The 24,607-nt window shown below is 52.0% G+C and overlaps 1 protein-coding gene across 21 annotated transcripts in view; it reads right to left on the bottom strand.

The window, feature by feature from the left end:
- TRIM9 (tripartite motif containing 9) overlaps positions 1 to 24,548 on the bottom strand; it is a 67,745-nt gene extending 43,197 nt beyond the window's left edge. For 20 of the 21 annotated variants that reach the window (XM_041458484.1, XM_041458492.1, XM_041458485.1 and 17 more), the window contains exon 1: positions 23,685 to 24,548. In XM_041458484.1, coding sequence (XP_041314418.1) covers positions 23,685 to 24,500 — 816 coding nt within the window. In that variant the 5' untranslated portion in view covers positions 24,501 to 24,548. Of the gene's footprint in view, positions 1 to 21,386; positions 21,567 to 23,356; positions 23,394 to 23,465; positions 23,486 to 23,684 lie in introns of all 21 variants that reach the window. The other variant, XM_041458498.1, reaches the window with a different exon arrangement.
- Between the last annotated feature and the right edge of the window lie 59 nt (positions 24,549 to 24,607).

Here is a 24,607-nt window from a genome sequence, read left to right as displayed (position 1 = left end):
AAGCACAGATGGGAGATGGCATCTCATTCCCTTTGGCTGTGGACACACAGAACTTCCCTTGGACAGCAGGAAGGACAAATGTCCTCCAGCATCCCCACACTTTGCACTCATCTCCTGGCATTTCCTAAAGAATCCTCAGTGCTGCAGCCTCCCAGGATCGCCTGCTGTACCCAAAATTTTGTCTGCCTTTCCCAAGTGAAGGAGCCAAACAAAAGGTCTCTTCTCTCCCACTCAAATCTTACCTTGGACACACCCAAAGTCCTACAGAAGTACAAAATGTGGATTTATGTGTTTGTTCCTTTTGGCTGCTTCTCTTAACCACGTGCCACTGTGAAAAGCAGCCTGGGGTGTGAAGTGAAACAGCATCAGCATGGAAAGGGTTGGAGTAGATGACTTTTAAGGTCACTTCTAACCCAAACCATTCCATGATTTTATGAGTACAGCCTGTATTTGCTCGTTTCCATCCTTGGCTCAGATCTAAATCAGCCTCAGGCCATCTTTCCCATTCCTGATGGGATTCTGGCTATTCCCTGGTGAGGCAGATGCTGACTGGGGTCATTGGCACTCATTCAGGCCATTGCCCAAATGCCAAAATTCCCAATCCCAAAGTGGGAAAAGGGTAAATTTAACCACATTTCCCCTGCTAGGACTGAAGTGCCAAACTTCTTGCTGCACCCATGGAAACACAAAGCCTCCCCCAGCCTGCTTGAGGCTTGAAGACCTCCCAAACCCCTCTCCAGCCTCCTCAGTGCACGCCCAGCCTGCTGCCTTTTCCTGAGGTCTCATTTTCCATGGTCTGCAGTCACTCCCACCCCTGAGTGCCCCACACCACCACCATCCTCCAGCTGAGGCTGGGCTGGCATGAATAAGGGATAAAGTTCTGGAATGGCTGCCCGGGGAGGTGGTGCAGTCACCATCCCTGGTGTGTTTAACAAAGCCTGGATGTGGCACTGGGGCCAGGGTTGGGTTGAGCTGTTGGGGCTGGCTTGGACTCCATAATCTTGAAGGTCTCTTCCATCCCAGTGATTCTGTGAATTTTCCCAACATTCAGGACAGCCCACAGCACCTTTTTGGGGTGGTTTTTGTGTTCTCCTCTGAACCCTTCCACCAAATAAATCCCTGCACATCACCACCACCATCTCCTCAGGAAAATCCACCACCCCTGACCTGACCTCCAAGCACACAGCAAGCCCTCCCTCTGCTTGTCTGGCACGTTTTTAGGAGCATGTGGGTTCTCTTAAAACATCATTTTTGGTCTTTCACTCAACATTGTTCTTTGCTTTTAAGTCTGTGTTCCACTGTGAGTGCCTGAGGAGCACAAGTGACACGTTCAACCTGTGGGATTGTTCTGTGGGACCAGGATGCCCAGAGCCAGCAGCAAAACACATTTCAGGGACCTGAGCATTCCCAGCAGCATCCCTGCATCCCTCACATCTCCAGGAAACAGCAGCTCTGCCCACCTGACTCATCCACCTGCTCAGCACAGCCACTGCAGCATCTCTGCTCTGCTCACCAGCAACAGGACGTCAGCTAATTACCACTAATTTGGTGCTGCTTTTAATAAGATTGCTGGATTCACACAGCAGCAGGAAGGAGGAGGAAAATATGGATCACCTGGTCTTTCTGCTGCTTTTCTTCCCCTTCCAACAGGATGGGAAAGGCTCCCTGGAGAGCATCGCTTTGGATCTGTGCTTTCATCCAGGACAAATACAATCTGGAAGATTCGAGGCAGCCTGAAGGATGTGGAGCTCTCAGCAGCAGAGCTGACAGGACACAGGGAATGGCTCCCACTGCCAGGGGGCAGGGATGGATGGGAGATTGGGAATTCCTGGCTGGGAGGGTGGGGAGGGGCTGAGATAGAACTTCCAGAGAAGCTGTGGCTGCCCCTGGATCCCTGGAAATGCCCAAGATCAGGCTGGACTTTGGGATTTGGAGCAGCCTGGGATGGTGGGAGTTGTCCCTGCCATGGCAGGGGTGGCACTGGGTGGGGTTTGAGGTCCCTTCCAACCCAAATCACTCTGGAAAACTCTCCTTCAGTTACTGCTGCTGCTTCTGGGCAGAAGGCTGAGCTCTGAGGTCCCCCCTAATCTGAAGTTTTTTATGACCAAAGCTGTGTGACTGAAAAAAAAAAAAAAAGAGGTTTTTTCCAGTCAGGAACATCTTTGCCTGAGCAGAGCTGCTCCCACCTTGTCACCCACAGTGGTTTCAGAGGGGACAAAGCTGAGCAGGGCCACTCCAGACCCCTTGGACCTCACACAGTCCTGCTCTGCCCTTGGGAGTTCTCTGCAAGAGACTGAAGGGAAGGTCCAAGGACCAGGATTTCACATTTCCTTCAAAGCAGCCCTTCAGAAATCCTTCCCATCACCATGGATACTGGAGCACTGGGAATGCACCACTCACCACGGCTGGATTGGCTGGATGCTGCCAGGAAAACACACCTAGGAAGCTCAGATCTCACCTCAAATGCAGGAAATCACAGGAAAAAACACAGTAATTCAGCTTTTCTTCTCTGTTAACTCCTTCTTCCAGGCACTGGGCTCTGAGCCCCTGCAGCTGGATGCAAGTCTCCCAGGTTGGAAAGGGCTAAATTTGGGGTTAATCCTAAAATGTGGCAGCAACCAGATTGCATTTGGTGCTGCAGATACCCAAAAAGGCTCCGAAACATGGAGAGAGCTGGATTTACAGAGATGGGAAAGCATCTCATTCCCAGACTGAGAATAAACAGAAATCCTGCCTGAGACAGGGAGCAGGCTGGGCACAGGAGGAATTTCACAACCTTTTCCTCCCCTGGCTGGGGGCTGGAATGGCCACAGGAAAACAAACCCAAATTCTCTTTGGAAATCCCACTCCCTCAAGCTCAGAAGATGTTTGGAAGTGGCCCCTTGGGAATCCAGACTGAGAATCCCAAGGAAAATAAAGCCCAGAGAGAGGCACTGATGATAAAAGCACTGAAGGCAGCAGGAAACTGAGAATGTGTTGCATTGTTCCCTTTTCTGACCCACAGATGGGGTAACTGAGAGGCATTTTAAGAACTTTTATGCCATTTTCAGTCTTGTGTGAAGGGTGAGACAATAAAGATGTTATAATTTATGTTATTACTATCAGAAACTATTTCCTAGTTATAATACACTATAATCATTTCTTGGCCTATCAGCTTTAGCTACATGATGTTATAAATGCTTTAAAGTTAATTAACTAAAATTACTTTTCATAATTCCTACTACAATCCATCTTTCATAATTCTATTTTTCCAAAAGATCTAAACTTATTTATAAAACCACCTTTTCAAATTTATTTCTAACTCCATTTCTTCTCAACAATATCTATCCTATTCCATATCATTTCTAAGTTACCATTTCTTATCTCAAAATTTACATACAAATACATACTATATAAATCTCCCATCAAACTTTAAAAATTTTCTACAAATCTATTTCCTACATTAATGGTGTAGGGAAAGGAGGATGAGAGGCAGGGAAACCACTGCATTGGATGGATTATGAGGAGGTTGTAGATCCATTAATAAAAAAAAGGAAGAAGAATAAATCAATAACCCTTGGAAGAGCTGAGATAATGACTGCCTTTAAAAAAATTAATCTTTAATAAGAAGGGATGTCTGGCTAATTAGGAAGTAATGAAGAACTTGTCAGTGTTTCTACAGAAAAGGAGGAGTGAGGGGGTTCCATCCCCACAAGTGGAGGGAATCTGAAGCACTGGAGCAGAGAAATCCATCCTGGAGTCACCAGGGAAGCCAGTGCTGGGCTCACTGAATCATTCATGAGCATTTATGGAGAAGTGAAGAACCCAGGAAACACCAGGGGATGGGAGCAGGGGGAAAATTCACATTTACCTCAGTAATAGGTGCGGGGCTTTTTCAGGGGAAAGTGCTTTCAAGAAAAAAAAAAAAGAAAGAAAAACCAGGCTAAGGAGGAAAGGAGGCACAGATACAGGTGTAAAACAACATGGTGCTGAGGATGCCAAGGCCACCACTGCTCCATGTCCCCAGGTGCCACATCCACAGAACTTTTAATGCCTCCAGGGATGGGGACTCCAGCACTGCCCCAAGGCAGCTGTGCTGAGACTGAACAACCCTTTTTGGGTAAAAACTTCTCCTATTATCCAGCATAAACCTCTCCTGGTGTAACTTGAGGCCGTTTCCTCTTGTCCCCTGTGTGGGATGCCCACCCCACAGAGCTGGATGCACACCAGGATTAGCCCAGTGAGCTTGAGCTCATTAGCCCTGATATTTAATTAGCTCCCAGGTGGTCAGCCTGAGCGTCCCTGCCATGACCCACTGGCCTGACAATCCAGAGGCACAGGACAAGCCTGGATTTGTCCCATGGGTGCCCTTTGTCCTGTCTGTCCCACCCAGCTCTTGTGCCTTCACCTCCAGCCTGGCACAGCCAGGAGGCTCTGGTGCTCCTCACAAGGACAAAGGGTCTGCACACAAATTTCAGAGAACCAGGGGTTTTAAAATAACCCTAAAATGTGAAGTTTGGGCTTTTTCCAGTGGCTTTCTCCCTTCCCTTCACCTCCAGCCTGGGAGCACTGGCACAGCCAGGAGGCTCTGGTGCTCCTCACAAGGACAAAGGGTCTGCACACAAATGTCACAGAGATCCAGGAGTTTTAATATCACCCTAAAATGTGAAGTTTGAGCTTTTTTCCAGTGGCTTTTTCCTTTTTTTCTTGGGTTTTCCAAGGCAAAGGGCTGAGTCCCAGAAGTGCAGGGCCTGTTCCCTTCCCTTCACCTCCAGCCTGGGAGCACTGGCACAGCCAGGAGGCTCTGGTGGCTCCTCACAAGGACAAAGGGTCTGCACACAAATTTCAGAGAACCAGGGGTTTTAAAATAACCCTAAAATGTGAAGTTTGGGCTTTTTCCAGTGTCTTTTTACGCTTTTTTCCTTGGTTTTTCCAAGGCAAAGGGCTGAGTCCCAGAAGTGCCAGGGCCTGTTCCTTCCCCTTGGAGGCTTTGCTTTATTTAAAGACGTTTCCATTTAAACTTACAACCAGTTTTGAACACACAAAGGAGAAGCAGCTCATGAAGCAAAGCTTGCCCAGGCCTGTCCTTCCCATCTTTCTCCCAAGCCCAGGGCAGGGGCTCCCAGCAAAGCACCAAAACCATTCCCTGCACACGGAGCAGCTCCAAGAGTTCCAAGCTCTCACTGGCACTTCCAATGTGGAGAAGCCACCAAGGAGGGACCTGTGTGCCCCACAGAGGCCTTGGGCACTGCCAGGGATCCCGGGGCAGCCACAGCTTCTCTGGGAATTCCATCCCAGCCAGGAATTCCCAGTTCCCAATCTCCCATCCATCCCTGCCCTCTGGCACTGGGAGCCATTCCCTGTGTCCTGTCCCTCCATGCCTTGTCCTCTCCTGGAGCCCCTTCAGGCCCTGCCAGGGGCTCTGAGCTCTCCCTGGAACCCTCTCAGCACATTCCCAGCTCTCCCAGGCTTGGATTATCTCCATATCTCCTCCAGGGCCAGCGACGTCTCATGTATTTAACTCCAGACCATAATATCTACCACTGGGAACACAGGCATCCAAAATCATCATCTCTACATCAACCCTGCCTCAGAATAAACACCTATTTTTGCTGCAGAGCCGTGCAGCCACCAAGACCACCTGCTTTTAAAACACTCTCCTCCGGGAAGAGGTTGGCTGATGGATTTGTGCACATGCAAAGTGGTGAAGGCAGCAAGCTGTTACATAAAGTCTTACATAAATTACCTCCCAACCCCACAGGAATGCGCACAGTCCAACTCCACCAACCTCATGCTGAAGGAATCAATCACTTCAAGTTAGCACAGATATTCCTGACAGCCAGGAGAAATGCAGGAGGCAGAATCAGGCCTTAAATCCCACTCTGGACACACATTTGTGACATTATTTGTACTCAGAGATCTCCTGGCTCCTTCAAACTGGAACTGCAAATCAACCTGGAGACCCCAAACCATGTAATCTGCTTAAATCAAATGGCTGCAATAAAATAATTACTGATTTCATCCATGTTTTACCAAGGTTAAAAGCTTTTCCCAGAGATGGAGATTAGGCACAAAACCCTGCTCTGGATCCCTGTGAAGCACATTTAGGAACAGGTCATGTTTTATAGTGGAGTTTAAATCAGGCTAAACCAGCACAGCCCCCCTGAACTCCACCTGCAGCATGTGCCATCACCAGGTGATGGTGTTGGCCCCATAAGCTTTGTTACATTTAAAATTTAAAAATATAATAAATAATAATTACACAATAATGATTATATAATATTTTTATACAATATATAATACATTCTGTAATTATAACATGTAATGTATACTATATTATATTATTTCATAATTATTAATTATATATTATTATATATGTCTATTATTATATGTTATATTATTACATATTATACAATATTGATTATATAATATTATATATAATTAGTTATAATAATTTAATAAGATAATATATTTTCTCTGAAATAGCTGTATTTTGGGGCATGTACAAGGAAAGTGGAATTTTCCTGGGTTCAGGAGCCCTGCTGGGATGTGACCCCTTCAGGAAGGGCTGCATAAACACAAACCCCACTGGTTGGATGAAGTTACACTTATTCTTTTGTTTCTAACACATTCACTGGGAGGGAACGGAGCCATGACCCACCTGATGTTAACTCTGAATAAATCCCAGGATGGTTTGGGTTGGAAGGGGCCTTGAAGCTCATCCCAGCCCTGCCATGGCAGGGACATTTCACCATCCCAGACTGCTCCAAGCCCTGTCCAACCTGGCCTTGGGCACTGCCAGGGATGGGGCAGCCACAGCTGCTCTGCTCCAGTGCCTCACCACCCTCACAATAAATAATTTATTCCTTAAATCAAGTTTAATCAATCCTATTTTAGTTGAACACCATCCCAACAGGCCCTGTCACAAAGGCTGTCCCTCCCTCCCGGGCTCGCTGTCAGGCTGGTGAAACCCAAAGCTCTGGGACCTGATGTGATTGATGAGAATTTCACAATTCCCAGCCCTGCTGAAGCCAAATCCTTGGCATATGGCAGGAAGGGCTTTTATCCCACCACACACAGCCTGCTGCAGCCCTGACATAAATTATTCCTTGCCTCTCCTTTGGATGCAGCACAAGATGAACCGAGGTGCCAAATGCTGAGTGCACAAGGTCCCTGGGAGACAATCTGTGCTAATTGCCACTAATGACCTTGTGCAGCACCACCCTCCTGGCTCTGCCAGGTCCCAGACCATCCCAGGAATTGCAACAGCTCCATAAAAACATTCCCACTTTCCCCCTCAGCTGAAGAACCGTCCCACAATGGCAGGAGGTGCTCCCCAGCTCAGAGCCCATGTTTGAGGCCACCTTCCAGCAGAGCAGGTTTTCCCAAGTCTCTTCACCCCAGTTTGGGACAAACTGAGCAGAATCTCTGTCCCTGAAGCCTCTGCAGGTGCTGGAGCCCTGCGAGGTGGGGATGGAGAATGCTGAGAGGGGGTAGGACCCCATTTCCTTTCCCCTTTCCTTCTCCCACCTTCCCACCTTGCAGCTCGTTCCTCCAGGCTTCCCACAATGCTGGGACATCCCAGAGGATCCCAGAATCCCTGAGGTTGGAGATCTCCCAGCCCATGGAGTCCCAGCTGTGCCTGATCCCCACCTTGTCCCCAGCCCAGAGCTCTGAGTGCCACCTCCAGGAATTCCTTGGGCACCTGCAGGAGTGGGGACTCCAAACCTCCCTGGGCAGCTCCTTCCAATACCTGACCATCCTTTCCATGAAGAAATTTCCCCATATATCCAATCTAAACCTCCCCTGGCCCAGCCTGAGGCCGTTCCCTCTGCTCCTGTCCCTGTTCCCTGGAGCACAGCCCGACCCCCCCGGCTGTCCCCTCCTGGCAGGAGCTGTGCAGAGCCACAAAGTCCCCCCTGAGCCTCATTTTCTCCTCTGGAACCTTCCTACCACTCCCAGCTCACCCAGGAATCACATCCCAAGCCAACCAGGCACATGTGGCACCATCAAACAGCACAGCATGGCAGCGGGAGCCAGAAACCTTCTGCAACAGGCAGTGGTCAGCTGGCAACCTGGCAGAGATGTGGGCAAAGCACCTGCCAGCCAGGAATGGAAAAAAGATCCTCCCTGGAGCTGCCTGTGTGCTGTCCTTGCCCATCTGACAGCCTGGCACCACGGCAGGAGATCAGGGGAGAGCCCAAGCCACAGATGGATGGAGGGCTCGCTCATCTGGCCACAGCTCCAGGAGCACAGCACGGCTCCCACCACCAGCAAATGACCTCCCTGCCCCTCCATCTGGGCTGTCACCTCTCCTTAGGGCAGGGGGAAGGTACAGCATCCACTGCCAGAGGGCAACATTTCAAATGAAAAGAAAAAGAAATTCATATATTCACCAATTTTCACTGCTGCGCTCCGGGGGAGGTGAGAAATCATCTCAGAGGTGAGAAACTGTGTCTAAGCTCTCGCTCTGATTCACCAAGGTGTGGGCTGCCGGCAGCACAGAGCTCAGCAAATGCCCCCTGAGGTCCTCATTTCATTTCCTGGGAACAGAACGTCAGGATGGGAGAGGTGCTGGTGCAGGATGGAGGCAGCACCGGCTCTGTGGGCTTGGTGTGACAGCGTGACAGGAGCCACCACTGCTGCTCCCTGGGGGGACAGCCTCTCAGAGAGGAGAAATGGCACGAGAAAGAGGGAGCAAGGAGCACCAAGGAAGGAACGGGGCAATCAGAGGTGCTGCCACTGCTCCCCCAGGCAGCAGGGCTGAGCACAGAGCCTTTGCTGGGGAGGCTGAAGCTTGTTCTGCACTCCTGCCTTCTGCACAGCAAGGTCACAGACTGAACAGGTAAAACACACAGCACACTTCATCTGTGCTGATGGCTCAGCCCAAGGTGGATCCATAGAGGAGATCCTTGGAATCAATCCCTGCTTTAACCCCATCCGGCCTCTGTTCTAGGGCAGCCTTCTCAAGGCATCAATGTGAGCAACCCATAGACTACACAAGTTAAAACAGCACACCTCATCTAAATCCCAAATTGATTTCTACCCCAAATTAATTTCTAACCCCATGTCTCATTCCCTTCTTTTCTAGAAAATGAGAAAATTCTTTTACTTAGTACAAACCCCTATGGTAACATTGTACCCTGCCAAAGAATGAGTGCTGTGCCACCCAGGGAATGGTGGCATCTGTCACCAAGCCAAGGGACAGCACCAGCCTCACCCAGCACCTCGTTAATCCAGCCCTGTTTGCACATCAAGGGCTCTCCCCAATTCATCATCTCAGACATCACAACTGAGAAAGCATTTCAGTCATGCCCTCAAATCTCTGTGACTTCAGTCCTTGTCTGAGCAAGGCTGGGTGTGCTTTCCCAGGGAGGGAGGCTGATGCTCCTGCTGTGTCCTTGACGGGATTTCACCCAGCTCTCACAATTTTGGAAATTCCCACTTCATCTCCGCATGTTCTGTTATGAATTCCCACCATAATTGCTGCTGGGCTGGAGGAAGGGCACTGGTGCTAAACACACATTTCCTGGGAGAGGACAGACAGGGGCTTTGTGCAATTATTTACCCAGGAGGACAAAGCAAATCCCTGGCAGGGAGAACTGATCTCCAGCCCACCCCTTCCCTTTCCAGCATCCTCAGGGAAATACTGCCACAATTTCCTCCCACCCCTCCCCTGCTCCAGCCTGGATCCCTGGTTTTGGGGTAAACAGCCCTGCCAGGGAGGAACAGAGGCTCTGCCCCCAAAGCAGAGTCTGTGTCTCAAAATCAATAAATGTGCCTTGTTAGGAATAATCCATTTCACATCCTGACACAACCCCCCCTTCTGCCAGCTTTACATCCCCTGGCAGAGAGAGCACAGCACAGAATCACAGAAACCTGCTTTGAAAGGGGGATCAAAATCAGACCTCTGAGTTTGCCTCTGCACACAAAAAAGGTCCTTCCCAAGCAGGAATCCCACGGCACAGCAAAGCCCCCAGGTCTGACTCTGGGAATCGCAGAATCCAGGATTGTTTGGGTTGGAAGGGGCCTTAAATCCCATCTTGTTCCAACTCCTGCCATGGGCAGGGACACCTTCCACTGTCCCAGGCTGCTCCAAGCCCTGTCCAGCCTGGCCTGGAACACTTCCAGGGAAAGGAAGCAGGGAGAAGAAAAATGGTGAAGTTATCAGAAGCAGTGCATTAATACATCTTGACTGAAGGGACACTGGTTATCTGGGAAAACAGGGATTTCACCAGAGAAAACCCCAAGAGCTGCAGGTGGAAAGCAGCTCCACAGCACAGGCTGTCAGGAATGATGCCATGGATGCACTGAGCTGAAGGCAAGGCCACAACCCATCATTAATTCACACAGAAACACCCCAATCCTGCCACAGGGAACAGCAACGAGAAGGGAACTGACCATGCAAATCCAGAGAGGCAAGGAGTAACAGAAAAAAAGACAGAATTTAATACAAATTAAATTAGTAAGTTTGGACAAAGGTCCAAAGCCCAAAAAGAAAAAAAAAAAAAAAGGGATCACTGGCTGAAAGATGCTCCACATTTTCAGGGTTGGTACAAATAATTTAACTGATATTTCCCACGTATTTTGGCTTTACACCAAGCAGGAAGCAGCAGCCCCAGTGTGGGCAGCCAGGCTGGCATCCCCACAGATCTCCTGGGATTTTCAGGAGGCATTGGAAGTCACAAATGTGATCTTCCACTCCAGTGGCTGCTGCAGCTGCTTCCATGGAGCTGTGCTCCCTTCATCCATCCCAGCTGCGGATCCGAGCTGCTCCCCTCGGGAATGGCAACTGTGGCTCCAGCCCCCAGCACTCCAGGCAGCATCCATGCATGCCTTATTAACATCCAATTCCCAGCTTTTTTTTTTTTTTTCCTAAACCCATCAACTCCTATAAGGTTAGTAAAGGGGAAAGGGTAATTAACACTGATGGGAAATCCCTCAACTGCCAGATCCCTCCCAGGGCAATTTCTGCTGCTACAGAATTGAGAGGGCTCCTATTAACAGCCCTCTATTTCTGTGACACGGGGAATTTAATGGCTAATTAAATACAAAAACCCAAACCTCAATCCATGCTGTGCATGCAGTGTTTGAGGTTGGCATCACCCTCACAGTCACCCCCTCTGCTGCTCAAGAAAATTTCCAGCTGAATTTGGGTCTTGGTCATTCTGCCCAGAAATTCTGCCCTGATCAGAGCCTCTGCTGAGCTTTTCCAGCCAGCTCCAGGTCAGGCTGTCCTCAAAGCTGAATCCAACTCCGAAGGCAAAATACCAGCTGGTTCAGACTGCAAACAAAATTTTCCTTTCAAGAGAGGCAAGGTGAATTCTCTGACCTGCCGCTCTCAGCTCTGCTCTCCTTCCTGCATTAACCAGGGAGGTGCCACTGGAATGGGTGAGAGCTGGGCTTCATTTCTATTTATCTGTCTCCATTTTAAAGAGTTTTGTACATTTCCTATTTATGACCACCTGGCAGGGCCCTCAGTGGTGGTCCCAGACCCCAAACCATCCCTGCTCTTTCCAGCTACAACGGGATGGTCCCTGGGGATTTGAGAAACTCACCCTGAGAGCTTTTACTCCTCACAGTAATTCCACCCCAGCCTCTGCCTCTCCTTCCAGCCCATTACCTGAGCCAGGGTCAGCAGAGATTTATACCCCCAGCTCTCTCTGCCTTATGTGCTTGCTCTAAATAGAAATTTATCCAATTCATCCCAGCAGGACGAGCTGAATGAACAGGGAATGAGCTGGCTTATTTATAAGCCAATTTACCAGGTAAAATGCCTCGTCCCAAGAAGAAACAAAACAAGGTCCAAGGCTGACAAAAGAGCAGCTTTGAGAGTTGTTATGTTCCAGCCACATTTCTCTTTAATTACTCTTTCATACAGCTGGGAAGAGCAATGCAATTTGAAGGCACTCTGAGCTAAATGAATTTGTGTGAGTAACACGAGTTAATCAAAGGCTGCTGGAAGCTCCTTCCAAGTCCAGGGAAGGGAAATATCTCCCAGTGGTATGTGCTGGATTGCTAGAAAGTGCACAGCAGGACTCCAAAAAGGAATTTGTGGTCATATGGGAAAGGGTTGTGGCAAGAAGAAAAAGCAGGAAAGGTTTAGATGGGATATTGGGAAGGAATTCCTGGCTGGGAGGGTGGGGAAGCCCAAAGGGTGCCCAGAGCAGCTGTGGCTGCCCCTGGATCCCTGGAAATGTCCAAGCCAGGTTGGACAGGGCTTGGAGCAGCCTGGGACAGGGGGAGGTGTCCCTGCCACGGCAGGATTTGGGATGGGATGATCCTGGAGGTCCCTTCCAAGCCTAACCAATTTGGGATTCTGTGACACCAAGCAAAGTTTTCCCTTTAAACTTTCCCTAAACTTTGGGGTGCTGGATCATTTAGAGGAGCAGGAATCAGCCATGCAGAGTAGCCCCAAAGCCTCCTGAGAACATTTTCCCACCAAAGATCCACCCTGCACCAATGTCAGCTCCTGGAAAGCATCCTGTGAAACCTGGCTAATTAACAGCAAAGCCTTTCCACGCTCTCAAGTAATTAATTTAACACCAGGCACAGTGTTTGCTCTTCCTCATTCTCCTGTTTTTCCAGGCTAGGGATGTGGTTGTGGGAAATGAATTTGTAGAGAATTCTTAAAGCTTGACAGAAGGCTCACAGAGAATGTATTTGTATACAAACTTATTCTTGTTTAGCTGCTCTTTGGTAAAAGTTTTCTTATATATTTTAATTCTTAAGTAATATAAACCAAGAAACACTTAAAGTGTATTGTAATTAGGAAATTGTGATGGTGTGAATTATAACATCTGTATTGCCTCACCCTTCACATGAGACTGAAAATGGAATAAAAAGTTTTTAAAACACCTCTCAGTTACCCCCATCTCTGAGTCAATAAAAACCTTAACAGGGGAATTTCTAGGTATGGATAGTGCAGAAATTTGCTTGAAAGAGAGACAAGACACAGTCCCTGGGTTTAGTTCCCCCATCTCAGCTGGGTGCCCCTGCCTTGCACCACAGTAAATGCAGCAAAACCCACCAGGGGGGTCCTTCATTCATCAAGTGGCCAAGAAAAGAAAAGAGATGTGAGAGAATGGGAAAGGTTTGATATTTACAGATGAAGATGGACCCCACCAGAGCTCAATCTGCTCATGGAGGTGCTTCAGAGCCTGTGGAGAGCCTGAGCCAGATGGTGGAACAGAGCACTGCTCTGTCAGATCTGTGTATTTTTGGACACAGAATTATGGAGTGGTTTGGGTTGGAAGGAAACTCAAAGGCCACCTCATTCCAACCCTGCCATGGCAGGGACATCTCCCACTGTCCCAGGCTGCTCCAAACCCCATCCATCCTGGCCTTGGGCACTGCCAGGGATGCAGGGACAGCCACAGCTGCTCTGGGCACCCTGTGCCAGGGCCTCACCACCCTCCCAGGGCAGAATTTGTTCCTCATATCTAACCTTCCCACTGGAATGGAATGAAAGCTGCAGTGATTTACACTCAGTCTGGGATGACCCTGGGCCCATTTCCATCTGCAGATAACTCAGAGGTCACCTCCTGCCTCCTGGGCTCCACAAACCCCTGGGAGGACTTGGTGTACCACCCCACCTTTGATTAACAGGGGATCTGGGCTTGCTCCTTACTCCATTAACTGCAGGGAGGGCAAAGCAAAGAGCCACCTGACAGAAAGCTTTTACCCAAATAAATGAACAGGATCACCAGCAGCACCTCTGGATGCTGGGCAGGCACAGGCTGCTGTAAATCACAGCATCATTCAGGCTGGAAAAGACTTTTAAATCATCATGTCCCCAAGTGTCACACCCACACAGCTTTTAAATCCCTCCAGGGATGGGGACTCCAGCACTCCCTTGGGAAGCTTTTTCCAATGCCTAACCACCCTTTCCATGAAGAAATTTTCCCAAATATCCAACCTGAACCCATCCTGAAGCAGCTTGAGATGGTTTCCCCTTGCCCTGTCCCTGTTCCCTGGGAGCAGAGCCCCGGCTGTCCCCTCCTGGCAGGAGCTGTGCAGAGCCACAAGGGCCCCCCTGAACCTCCTGTGCTCCAGGCTGAGCCCCTTCCCAGCTCCCTCAGCCTCTCCTCATCAGATTTTTGCTCCAGATCCTGTCATTTCTTGGCTTTTTCTGACTTCAAAGCCTGTTTGCCACCCTCTGGATTTGGCCACAGAGGGATGGAGGAGGTGGGAAGGCTGCTGGGCATTGCTGGAGAAGGAGACCAAAAAGAAAAAAAAAAAAAAAGGGATCCCTGGCTGAAAGATGCCCCACATTTTCAGGGTTGGGACAAATAATTTAACTGATATTTCCCACGTATTTTGGCTTTACACCAAGCAGGAAGCAGCAGCCCCAGTGTGGGCAGCCAGGCTGGCATCCCCACAGATCTCCTGGGATTTTCAGGAGGCATTGGAAGTCACAAATGTGATCTTCCACTCCAGTGGCTGCTGCAGCTGCTTCCATGGAGCTGTGCTCCCTTCATCCATCCCAGCTGTGGATCCGAGCTGCTCCCCTCGGGAATGGCAACTGTGGCTCCAGCCCCCAGCACTCCAGGCAGCATCCATGCATGCCTTATTAACATCCAATTCCCAGCTTTTTTTTTTTTTTTCCTAAACCCATCAACTCCTATAAGGTTAGTAAAGGGGAAAGGGTAATTAACACTGATGGGAAATCCCTCAACTGCCAGATCCCTCCCAGGGCAATTTCTGCTGCTACAGAATTGAGAGGGCTCCTATTAACAGCCCTCTATTTCTGTGACACGGGGAATTTAATGGCTAATTAAATACAAAAACCCAAACCTCAATCCATGCTGTGCATGCAGTGTTTGAGGTTGGCATCACCCTCACAGTCACCCCCTCTGCTGCTCAAGAAAATTTCCAGCTGAATTTGGGTCTTGGTCATTCTGCCCAGAAATTCTGCCCTGATCAGAGCCTCTGCTGAGCTTTTCCAGCCAGCTCCAGGTCAGGCTGTCCTCAAAGCTGAATCCAACTCCGAAGGCAAAATACCAGCTGGTTCAGACTGCAAACAAAATTTTCCTTTCAAGAGAGGCAAGGTGAATTCTCTGACCTGCCGCTCTCAGCTCTGCTCTCCTTCCTGCATTAACCAGGGAGGTGCCACTGGAATGGGTGAGAGCTGGGCTTCATTTCTATTTATCTGTCTCCATTTTAAAGAGTTTTGTACATTTCCTATTTATGACCACCTGGCAGGGCCCTCAGTGGTGGTCCCAGACCCCAAACCATCCCTGCTCTTTCCAGCTACAACGGGATGGTCCCTGGGGATTTGAGAAACTCACCCTGAGAGCTTTTACTCCTCACAGTAATTCCACCCCAGCCTCTGCCTCTCCTTCCAGCCCATTACCTGAGCCAGGGTCAGCAGAGATTTATACCCCCAGCTCTCTCTGCCTTATGTGCTTGCTCTAAATAGAAATTTATCCAATTCATCCCAGCAGGACGAGCTGAATGAACAGGGAATGAGCTGGCTTATTTATAAGCCAATTTACCAGGTAAAATGCCTCGTCCCAAGAAGAAACAAAACAAGGTCCAAGGCTAACAAAAGAGCAGCTTCGAGAGTTGTTATGTTCCAGCCACATTTCTCTTTAATTACTCTTTCATACAGCTGGGAAGAGCAATGCAATTTGAAGGCACTCTGAGCTAAATGAATTTGTGTGAGTAACACGAGTTAATCAAAGGCTGCTGGAAGCTCCTTCCAAGTCCAGGGAAGGGAAATATCTCCCAGTGGTATGTGCTGGATTGCTAGAAAGTGCACAGCAGGACTCCAAAAAGGAATTTGTGGTCATATGGGAAAGGGTTGTGGCAAGAAGAAAAAGCAGGAAAGGTTTAGATGGGATATTGGGAAGGAATTCCTGGCTGGGAGGGTGGGGAAGCCCAAAGGGTGCCCAGAGCAGCTGTGGCTGCCCCTGGATCCCTGGAAATGTCCAAGCCAGGTTGGACAGGGCTTGGAGCAGCCTGGGACAGGGGGAGGTGTCCCTGCCACGGCAGGATTTGGGATGGGATGATCCTGGAGGTCCCTTCCAAGCCTAACCAATTTGGGATTCTGTGACACCAAGCAAAGTTTTCCCTTTAAAAGCCTAAACTTTGGGGCGCTGGATCATTTAGAGGAGCAGGAATCAGCCATGCAGAGTAGCCCCAAAGCCTCCTGAGAACATTTTCCCACCAAAGATCCACCCTGCACCAATGTCAGCTCCTGGAAAGCATCCTGTGAAACCTGGCTAATTAACAGCAAAGCCTTTCCACGCTCTCAAGTAATTAATTTAACACCAGGCACAGTGTTTGCTCTTCCTCATTCTCCTGTTTTTCCAAGCTAGGGATGTGGTTGTGGGAAATGAATTTGTAGAGAATTCTTAAAGCTTGACAGAAGGCTCACAGAGAATGTATTTGTATACAAACTTATTCTTGTTTAGCTGCTCTTTGGTAAAAGTTTTCTTATATATTTTAATTCTTAAGTAATATAAACCAAGAAACACTTAAAGTGTATTGTAATTAGGAAATTGTGATGGTGTGAATTATAACATCTGTATTGCCTCACCCTTCACATGAGACTGAAAATGGAATAAAAAGTTTTTAAAACACCTCTCAGTTACCCCCATCTCTGAGTCAATAAAAACCTTAACAGGGGAATTTCTAGGTATGGATAGTGCAGAAATTTGCTTGAAAGAGAGACAAGACACAGTCCCTGGGTTTAGTTCCCCCATCTCAGCTGGGTGCCCCTGCCTTGCACCACAGTAAATGCAGCAAAACCCACCAGGGGTGTCCTTCATTCATCAAGTGGCCAAGAAAAGAAAAGAGATGTGAGAGAATGGGAAAGGTTTGATATTTACAGATGAAGATGGACCCCACCAGAGCTCAATCTGCTCGTGGAGGTGCTTCAGAGCCTGTGGAGAGCCTGAGCCAGATGGTGGAACAGAGCACTGCTCTGTCAGATCTGTGTATTTTTGGACACAGAATTATGGAGTGGTTTGGGTTGGAAGGAAACTCAAAGGCCACCTCATTCCAACCCTGCCATGGCAGGGACATCTCCCACTGTCCCAGGCTGCTCCAAGCCCTGTCCAGCCTGGCCTTGGGCACTGCCAGGGATCCAGGGGCAGCCACAGCTGCTCTGGGCACCCTGTGCCAGGGCCTGCCCACTCTGCCAGGGCAGAATTTGTTCCTCATATCTAACCTTCCCACTGGAATGGAATGAAAGCTGCAGTGATTTACACTCAGTCTGGGATGACCCTGGGCCCATTTCCATCTGCAGATAACTCAGAGGTCACCTCCTGCCTCCTGGGCTCCACAAACCCCTGGGAGGACTTGGTGTACCACCCCACCTTTGATTAACAGGGGATCTGGGCTTGCTCCTTACTCCATTAACTGCAGGGAGGGCAAAGCAAAGAGCCACCTGACAGAAAGCTTTTACCCAAATAAATGAACAGGATCACCAGCAGCACCTCTGGATGCTGGGCAGGCACAGGCTGCTGTAAATCACAGCATCATTCAGGCTGGAAAAGACTTTTAAATCATCATGTCCCCAAGTGTCACACCCACACAGCTTTTAAATCCCTCCAGGGATGGGGACTCCAGCACTCCCTTGGGAAGCTTTTTCCAATGCCTAACCACCCTTTCCATGAAGAAATTTTCCCAAATATCCAACCTGAACCCATCCTGAAGCAGCTTGAGATGGTTTCCCCTTGCCCTGTCCCTGTTCCCTGGGAGCAGAGCCCCGGCTGTCCCCTCCTGGCAGGAGCTGTGCAGAGCCACAAGGGCCCCCCTGAACCTCCTGTGCTCCAGGCTCAGCCCCTTTCCAGATCCCTCAGCCTCTCCTCATCAGATTTTTGCTCCAGATCCTGTCATTTCTTGGCTTTTTCTGACTTCAAAGCCTGTTTGCCACCCTCTGGATTTGGCCACAGAGGGATGGAGGAGGTGGGAAGGCTGCTGGGCATTGCTGGAGAAGGAGAGGATGGATCCTGCTGCTGCAGATGGAAAAAGGGTGGTGGGATAGGAAGGCCATCACACAAAGGCTTGGGAAACATTAAGGATTCTCCCTGCTTCTCTTTAAACAGCAAATATTTCACTTTGCAAGTGCAAACAGATCTTGGTCATACAGCAACTCCCTGGATACTTCCCCAAGTGCTGCAGGTACAGGAATTCCCATGGACACAAGAGCAGCACATTCCCAGTCCAAATCTCCCCTCCAAAGTTCCTCTGGCAGCCAACACAGAGCCCTGGCAAGTGAGCAAAGGAAAAATCCTCTCTGCTCATCCCTGTCCTGGCTCTGGTGTCCCCTGGGCACAAACTGAGGGGCCCTTGCAGTGTTTCCCAGCCCTGCTTCTCCCCAGATATCCAAACCAGCTGGAATTAAGTCCCAGTGTGTGAATTTTGGTTCTTAAAAGGAATCACCTGCATCCCTCATTCCATCTGTGCTGGGGCAGGAGGGGCTGAGCTCCAGGTGACACCTGTGCCAATGAGGTGTCACCTCTGCCTGCTGAGCATCACTGCTGATCCCACGAGGTGTGGGATGGAAATTCCAGGGCTGAGCTCTGCTGCAGTCTGCAGGGATTTGCAATCCAAGGGCTGTTTGTGTCTTTACTGGGCAGTAAAACCCCACGTAAAATGAAAATGGAGAGCTTTGTTTTCCTTCCACTGAAGTCAAGATTTGTTTCTGCTCCTCTCCAAGAGGACCTGGACATGCTGCCTGACCTCCTCAAGGACAGAGTGGTCCCAAATCAGAAACTTGGAATCATTTAGGCTGGAAAAGCCCTTTGACATAACTGAGTCCAACCCTTCCCTCAGCACTGCCAAGGCCACCATTGATCCATGTCCCCAAGTGCCACATCCTCATGGATTTTAAACCCCTCCAGGGATGGGGACTCCACCTCACTCCTCACAGGACTTGTGCTACAGAGCCTCCACCAGCTCTGCTGCCCTGGATGCAGAAAACAAAAGGAATGTGGATGAGAGTGTTAAGAAGAGGCAAAGCCCCACAATCCCAGCCCAAAGCAGAGGGAAGCTTCTCCCTGCACTGCCCAAAACCAGCAGAAGCTTTTCACCCCTGACCTCTTCAGCTTCTTTTTAGTGCATGGCAAATTCAGGCTCACCTTTGCTGCAGCTGGGGTATGGATGGCAAAGACAAAAAAAGCAAAAAGCAGCCCCTGGCAGGTGTGTCCCACCCCAGGGAGGTGTCCAGCCATGAGGGGGAAGTGCCAGGGACTCAAGAGTGATGGGCAACAACTCAGTATTTGAGACAGGCATGAATAGCTGCTCTGAATCATTGTCTCTCCATTTTCCAACCCAGAACACTTTCAAACCTGCTTAAAATCTGCTACCAGAATCTTTTTCTGGGAGACCTTTCTAACCTGCACCAGCAACAGTAAAATGATTTTAAGACTGAGTTTGATCAACTGGCTGGCATTCAAGGCCAGGTTGGACAGGGCTTGGAGCAACCTGGGATGGTGGAAAGTGTTCCTGTGAATAGCAGGGGGTGGAACTGGATGGGATTTAAGGACCCTTCCAACCCAAACAGCCCATAATTCCCTCCTGTGAGCTGTAGGTATCATTACACTGCTCATCACAGAGAAAAGATCAGGCAAAAAGGGACAATCACCCCTTCAGCAAATCTATCCCACTGCCAAGGGACTGTGCTCTCAAAACATCACACCACCAGACACTTCTGCAAGAGGATCACCACTCCAATCCACAGGTGGTTTGGTTCCTAATGCCCAGTCCCAACCAGGACCAAGCTTGGAAATTGCGGGTATTGGTTTTGGTGGTTTTTTTTGTTTTTTATTTTGTTGGATGGCATCTCAAGGAGCAATCTGCAAACTGAGCTCTGGCCCTGAAATCACTCCTTCAATTATTCCTTAACATCACATTTAACTCCACAGACTCTTCCCATCCCTAAAAAGCAAACTAACACCAGCGAACCCCTGCAGAAACACAGCTCTCTCAAGGCAGGCGAGGCTCCACTGTCCACAACCATCATTTGAAATAATGTTACAGCTCCACATCTGCCAGCTACATCAATGAAACAGCGCGTGCCTAAAGCTCTCCCCTGGGAAAAGGGATTTAAAAAGAAAAGCTAAAGCTCATCTTACTCCAACCCCACTGCCACGGGCAGACACCTCCACCAGACCAGGCTGCTCCAAGCCCTTTCCAACCTGGCCTGAGCAGCCAAGCTCTCCAGGTGGAATTCCCTGCGTTCCAAACTCCGCCTGTTGCTTCCCATCCGCCTGTTCCACATCCCAAGATCCCAGCTCCATCCTCTGCCTCCCCGTGCTCCTGTCAGCAGCTCCCCAGTCACCTGTGCCACCCTGACCCTGGGCATCCCACACCAGCTGATGTTCCTGCTGGCTGCCAGCACCTCTGGGATCAGGGATTACACCCCATGGATAGGGACAAGGGCACCGGACTGCCCTGGCACATCTCCACAAGAGCTCTGAAAATCCAGAGAGGATCGTTCCTGCTCCCAGCAAAAGGGGACAGGAAAAGCCCCTTCCAAAGCACCACCAAACCTTCTCCCCACAGCACAACGTGCTTACCCCGCTTTTTGGGGCGCTGTGACAAATGACAGCCTGTCCCTGCGTGCACCCACTGACCCAGTTCGGGGTGCAGAGCTCCAGCCCAGAGATCTGCATCCTGCACCGACCTGCCAGAGCATCCCGAAACATTCCTGGAAAGCAATCCAGCCCGGTCCCTCCCACCGGGAGGTCACACCCTCCCCAGCTCCTTGTCACAGGTCCCCCCCCACCTGCTCCAATCTGTCGGAATGGGGGCCAATTATGGCGATGTTCATCCAAGGAATGACGCCCATCCATCCCCCTGTGCCCTGTCCGCCCGTGTCCCGCTCACTTCTGCCCCAGTTCCCTCGGTCACTGCTGCGGGGAGGGCGGGCGGGAGGCAGAGAATGGATGGAGCTGAAGATGATGATGGCCACATCCCTGCCTCAAGCTCCAGGACTCTCTCCTCCAGCACGGACGCGAGTGCAGCTGATCAGTATTCAGGGACAGGCTCCCGGCTGCCCGCTGCCACCCCTCCTCCTCCTCCTCCTCCTCCTCCCGGTGCCTCCGAGTGCGGCAGGAGGTGGCACCCCGCGGCTCCCCGCTCCCACGGGGGATTTCACGCCTCTCTCCTCCTCCTCCTCCCCAAACCATCGCCCCCTGTTGCTTCCCCAGCCCTGCGGCGCACATGTCCCCGACCCACCACCCCCGGGGGGGCCCTGCCAGCTCCTTTGGTGCAGCTGGCACGGCCGGATTTGGGAACCCGCATCATCTGCACGATGTCCCCACGCCGAGGGGACAGCACGGAACGGGAGAGGATGGCACGGCTGAGGATGCTGCCACCCCGGCAGCTGCGGGAGATGGAACGCGTGGGGCAAGGTGGCTCGGCTGGGGCTGCTGGCAGAAGCCGGGGCTCACCTTGTGGAGCTTCCACATGGCTCCCAGCGCCTTGACCTCGTGGCTGGAGTGCTTGCCCTCCTCCAGGCACTGGTAGCAGACGGGGCTCTTGCACTGCACGCAGTACATGCTGTGGTTCTCCAGCTCGTGGTCGGTGCAGGTGGAGATCTTGCGGGGGCTGAGCCGGCGGCTGACGCGGCCCTGGGCCGGCGGCACCAGGCGGTGCTTGGCCAGCGGTCCCCGCGGCGGGTGGCACCGCAGGCGGCACGGGTCGCAGTAGAACACGTCGCACTGCTCGCACATCACGGCCGCCTCCTTGGGCGCCTTCTCGCAGAGCTGGCACCGCAGGGCCGCCGCCCTGCCCTGCTGGTAGCGGTCGATGACGCCCTCGAGCAGGCGGTTGCGGGGGAAGCCCCGCAGCCCGCGCTCGTCCAGCACCAGGCTGCGGTGGCACTGCGGGCAGGTCAGGCACGCGTTGCGCGGCGGCGGCGGCGGCGCCAGCGCGGCGGGAGGAGGCGGCGCGGCCGGCGGGAACACGCGAACCCCGTTCGGGGACTTCTGGCACGGCGTGGTGGGAGCGCTGGCGAAGCCCCCGTAGGAGCCGTAGCCGCTGTCCGCCTCGCTGTACAGGCTCAACAAGGACACATTGGACACTCACCTGAACAGTGGCCAAGAGCCAGTGCCTTTAGAACAGCGCAGCAACCACAAGCCTGAGCTCTCTCTTGGGGGGGATCAGCAATGCCAAGGCTGCAGTCCCAATGCTGGGCAGCATCTAGTAACAGAGGTGGGCACAGAAGTGCCCTGCTATCCTGTCCTCCTGGTGGGATAAAAGGGCACTTGTGATTCACCCTGGCTTTGCACAAGTGTTAGGAGGCACACACCCCCACTCACCATCCATCCATCCATCCATCCATCCATCCATCCATCCATCCATCCATCCATCCATCCATCCATCCATCCATCCATCCATCCATCCATCCATCCATCCATCCATCCATCCATCCATCCATCCATCCATCCATCCATCCATCCATCCATCCATCCATCCATCCAAACACCATCCAGCTGCTGAGCCTGCACTCTGCACACATTTCCAGCAGAAGAGGGACTCAGATGTGTGAGGAATAAATGATTCAGCTCCATCTTGTGCTCCTGCTCCTGGCATGCCAAGCAGCACTCCAGCTCGTCAGGATAAAAACCCAGACAGCTGCAATATCTGTGCAAAACTGGGACAATTCAGATTAAAAACTCATTTCCCTCTACGTTTCCCTGAATATTCACCCCACTCCCAACAACTGAAAGAAAGCAGGGACAGAGAGGATTTGCCACAATCTGTGTCCAGCTTAGAAACCCCAGCTCCCTGAATGACAATTGATTGTGCCTCAGCAGAGATTATTTTCAATGATCATCCCAGAGATCCTTCCGGGAGGAAAGGGGAAATGGGGGCAGCTCCCAAAGAGGGCTGTGCAAACCCTTTGGATTTGGTTCCAGGGGGAGCACACTGCACTCAGCAGGGATTGATTGCCCTGGGTCTGCAATCACCTACTGAGGCATGAACACTGCTGCTTTCAGGAGGCACAGCTCATCCAGGCACTCCGGGGTCACACAGCCTCTGGGGACAATCACAGCCCCGCTGGGCCAGAAGGGAAGAGCATCCCAAGGAACATCCACACCAAGAGGTGCTGGAATGGTGCAAGAGAATTCAGGAGCTGGCTGGTGGGTGTTAATTGAAAGAGACTTGATTTAGGTGGAATATTGGGAAGGAATTCCTGGCTGGGAGAGTGGGGAGGGCGGGCGGGAGGCAGAGGATGGATGGAGCTGAAGATGATGATGGCCACATCCCTGCCTCAAGCTCCAGGACTCTCTCCTCCAGCACGGACGCGAGTGCAGCTGATCAGTATTCAGGGACAGGCTCCCGGCTGCCCGCTGCCACCCCTCCTCCTCCTCCTCCTCCTCCTCCCGGTGCCTCCGAGTGCGGCAGGAGGTGGCACCCCGCGGCTCCCCGCTCCCACGGGGGATTTCACGCCTCTCTCCTCCTCCTCCTCCCCAAACCATCGCCCCCTGTTGCTTCCCCAGCCCTGCGGCGCAGATGTCCCCGACCCACCACCCCCGGGGGGGCCCTGCCAGCTCCTTTGGTGCAGCTGGCACGGCCGGATTTGGGAACCCGCATCATCTGCACGATGTCCCCACGCCGAGGGGACAGCACGGAACGGGAGAGGATGGCACGGCTGAGGATGCTGCCACCCCGGCAGCTGCGGGAGATGGAACGCGTGGGGCAAGGTGGCTCGGCTGGGGCTGCTGGCAGAAGCCGGGGCTCACCTTGTGGAGCTTCCACATGGCTCCCAGCGCCTTGACCTCGTGGCTGGAGTGCTTGCCCTCCTCCAGGCACTGGTAGCAGACGGGGCTCTTGCACTGCACGCAGTACATGCTGTGGTTCTCCAGCTCGTGGTCGGTGCAGGTGGAGATCTTGCGGGGGCTGAGCCGGCGGCTGACGCGGCCCTGGGCCGGCGGCACCAGGCGGTGCTTGGCCAGCGGTCCCCGCGGCGGGTGGCACCGCAGGCGGCACGGGTCGCAGTAGAACACGTCGCACTGCTCGCACATCACGGCCGCCTCCTTGGGCGCCTTCTCGCAGAGCTGGCACCGCAGGGCCGCCGCCCTGCCCTGCTGGTAGCGGTCGATGACGCCCTCGAGCAGGCGGTTGCGGGGGAAGCCCCGCAGCCCGCGCTCGTCCAGCACCAGGCTGCGGTGGCACTGCGGGCAGGTCAGGCACGCGTTGCGCGGCGGCGGCGGCGGCGCCAGCGCGGCGGGAGGAGGCGGCGCGGCCGGCGGGAACACGCGAACCCCGTTCGGGGACTTCTGGCACGGCGTGGTGGGAGCGCTGGCGAAGCCCCCGTAGGAGCCGTAGCCGCTGTCCGCCTCGCTGTACAGGCTCATCTTGTCCAGGTCCAGGTAGTCATAGTCGGAGACGGCCGAGCCCGAGGCGCGGCGGCTCTGCGGAGACTCCGAGTCTGGCGTCTGCACCAGGATGTTGCGGGCGCACGCCTGGCACAGGTTGTGCGAGCAGGGCAGGATGATGGGCTCCCGGTAAAAGGAGCCGCACACCGGGCATTTCAGCTCCTCTTCCATCTCTTCCATAGGGGAGGGAAGGAGGAGGGCGGCGGCGCGGCTCCGGCGGCCGCGGCAGGAGCCCGAGGAGCGACCCGCACCGCACCGCGCCTCGGCGCCGACTGCCGCCCGCCCGC

This window comes from Pyrgilauda ruficollis, unplaced genomic scaffold (assembly GCF_017590135.1).
Source record: "Pyrgilauda ruficollis isolate IOZ18807 unplaced genomic scaffold, ASM1759013v1 scaffold129, whole genome shotgun sequence".
NCBI classification, from domain to species: Eukaryota; Metazoa; Chordata; class Aves; order Passeriformes; family Passeridae; genus Pyrgilauda; species Pyrgilauda ruficollis.
The sequence above is the reverse complement of the archived record's forward strand: the minus strand, read 5'-3'. Positions and strand labels throughout refer to the sequence as shown.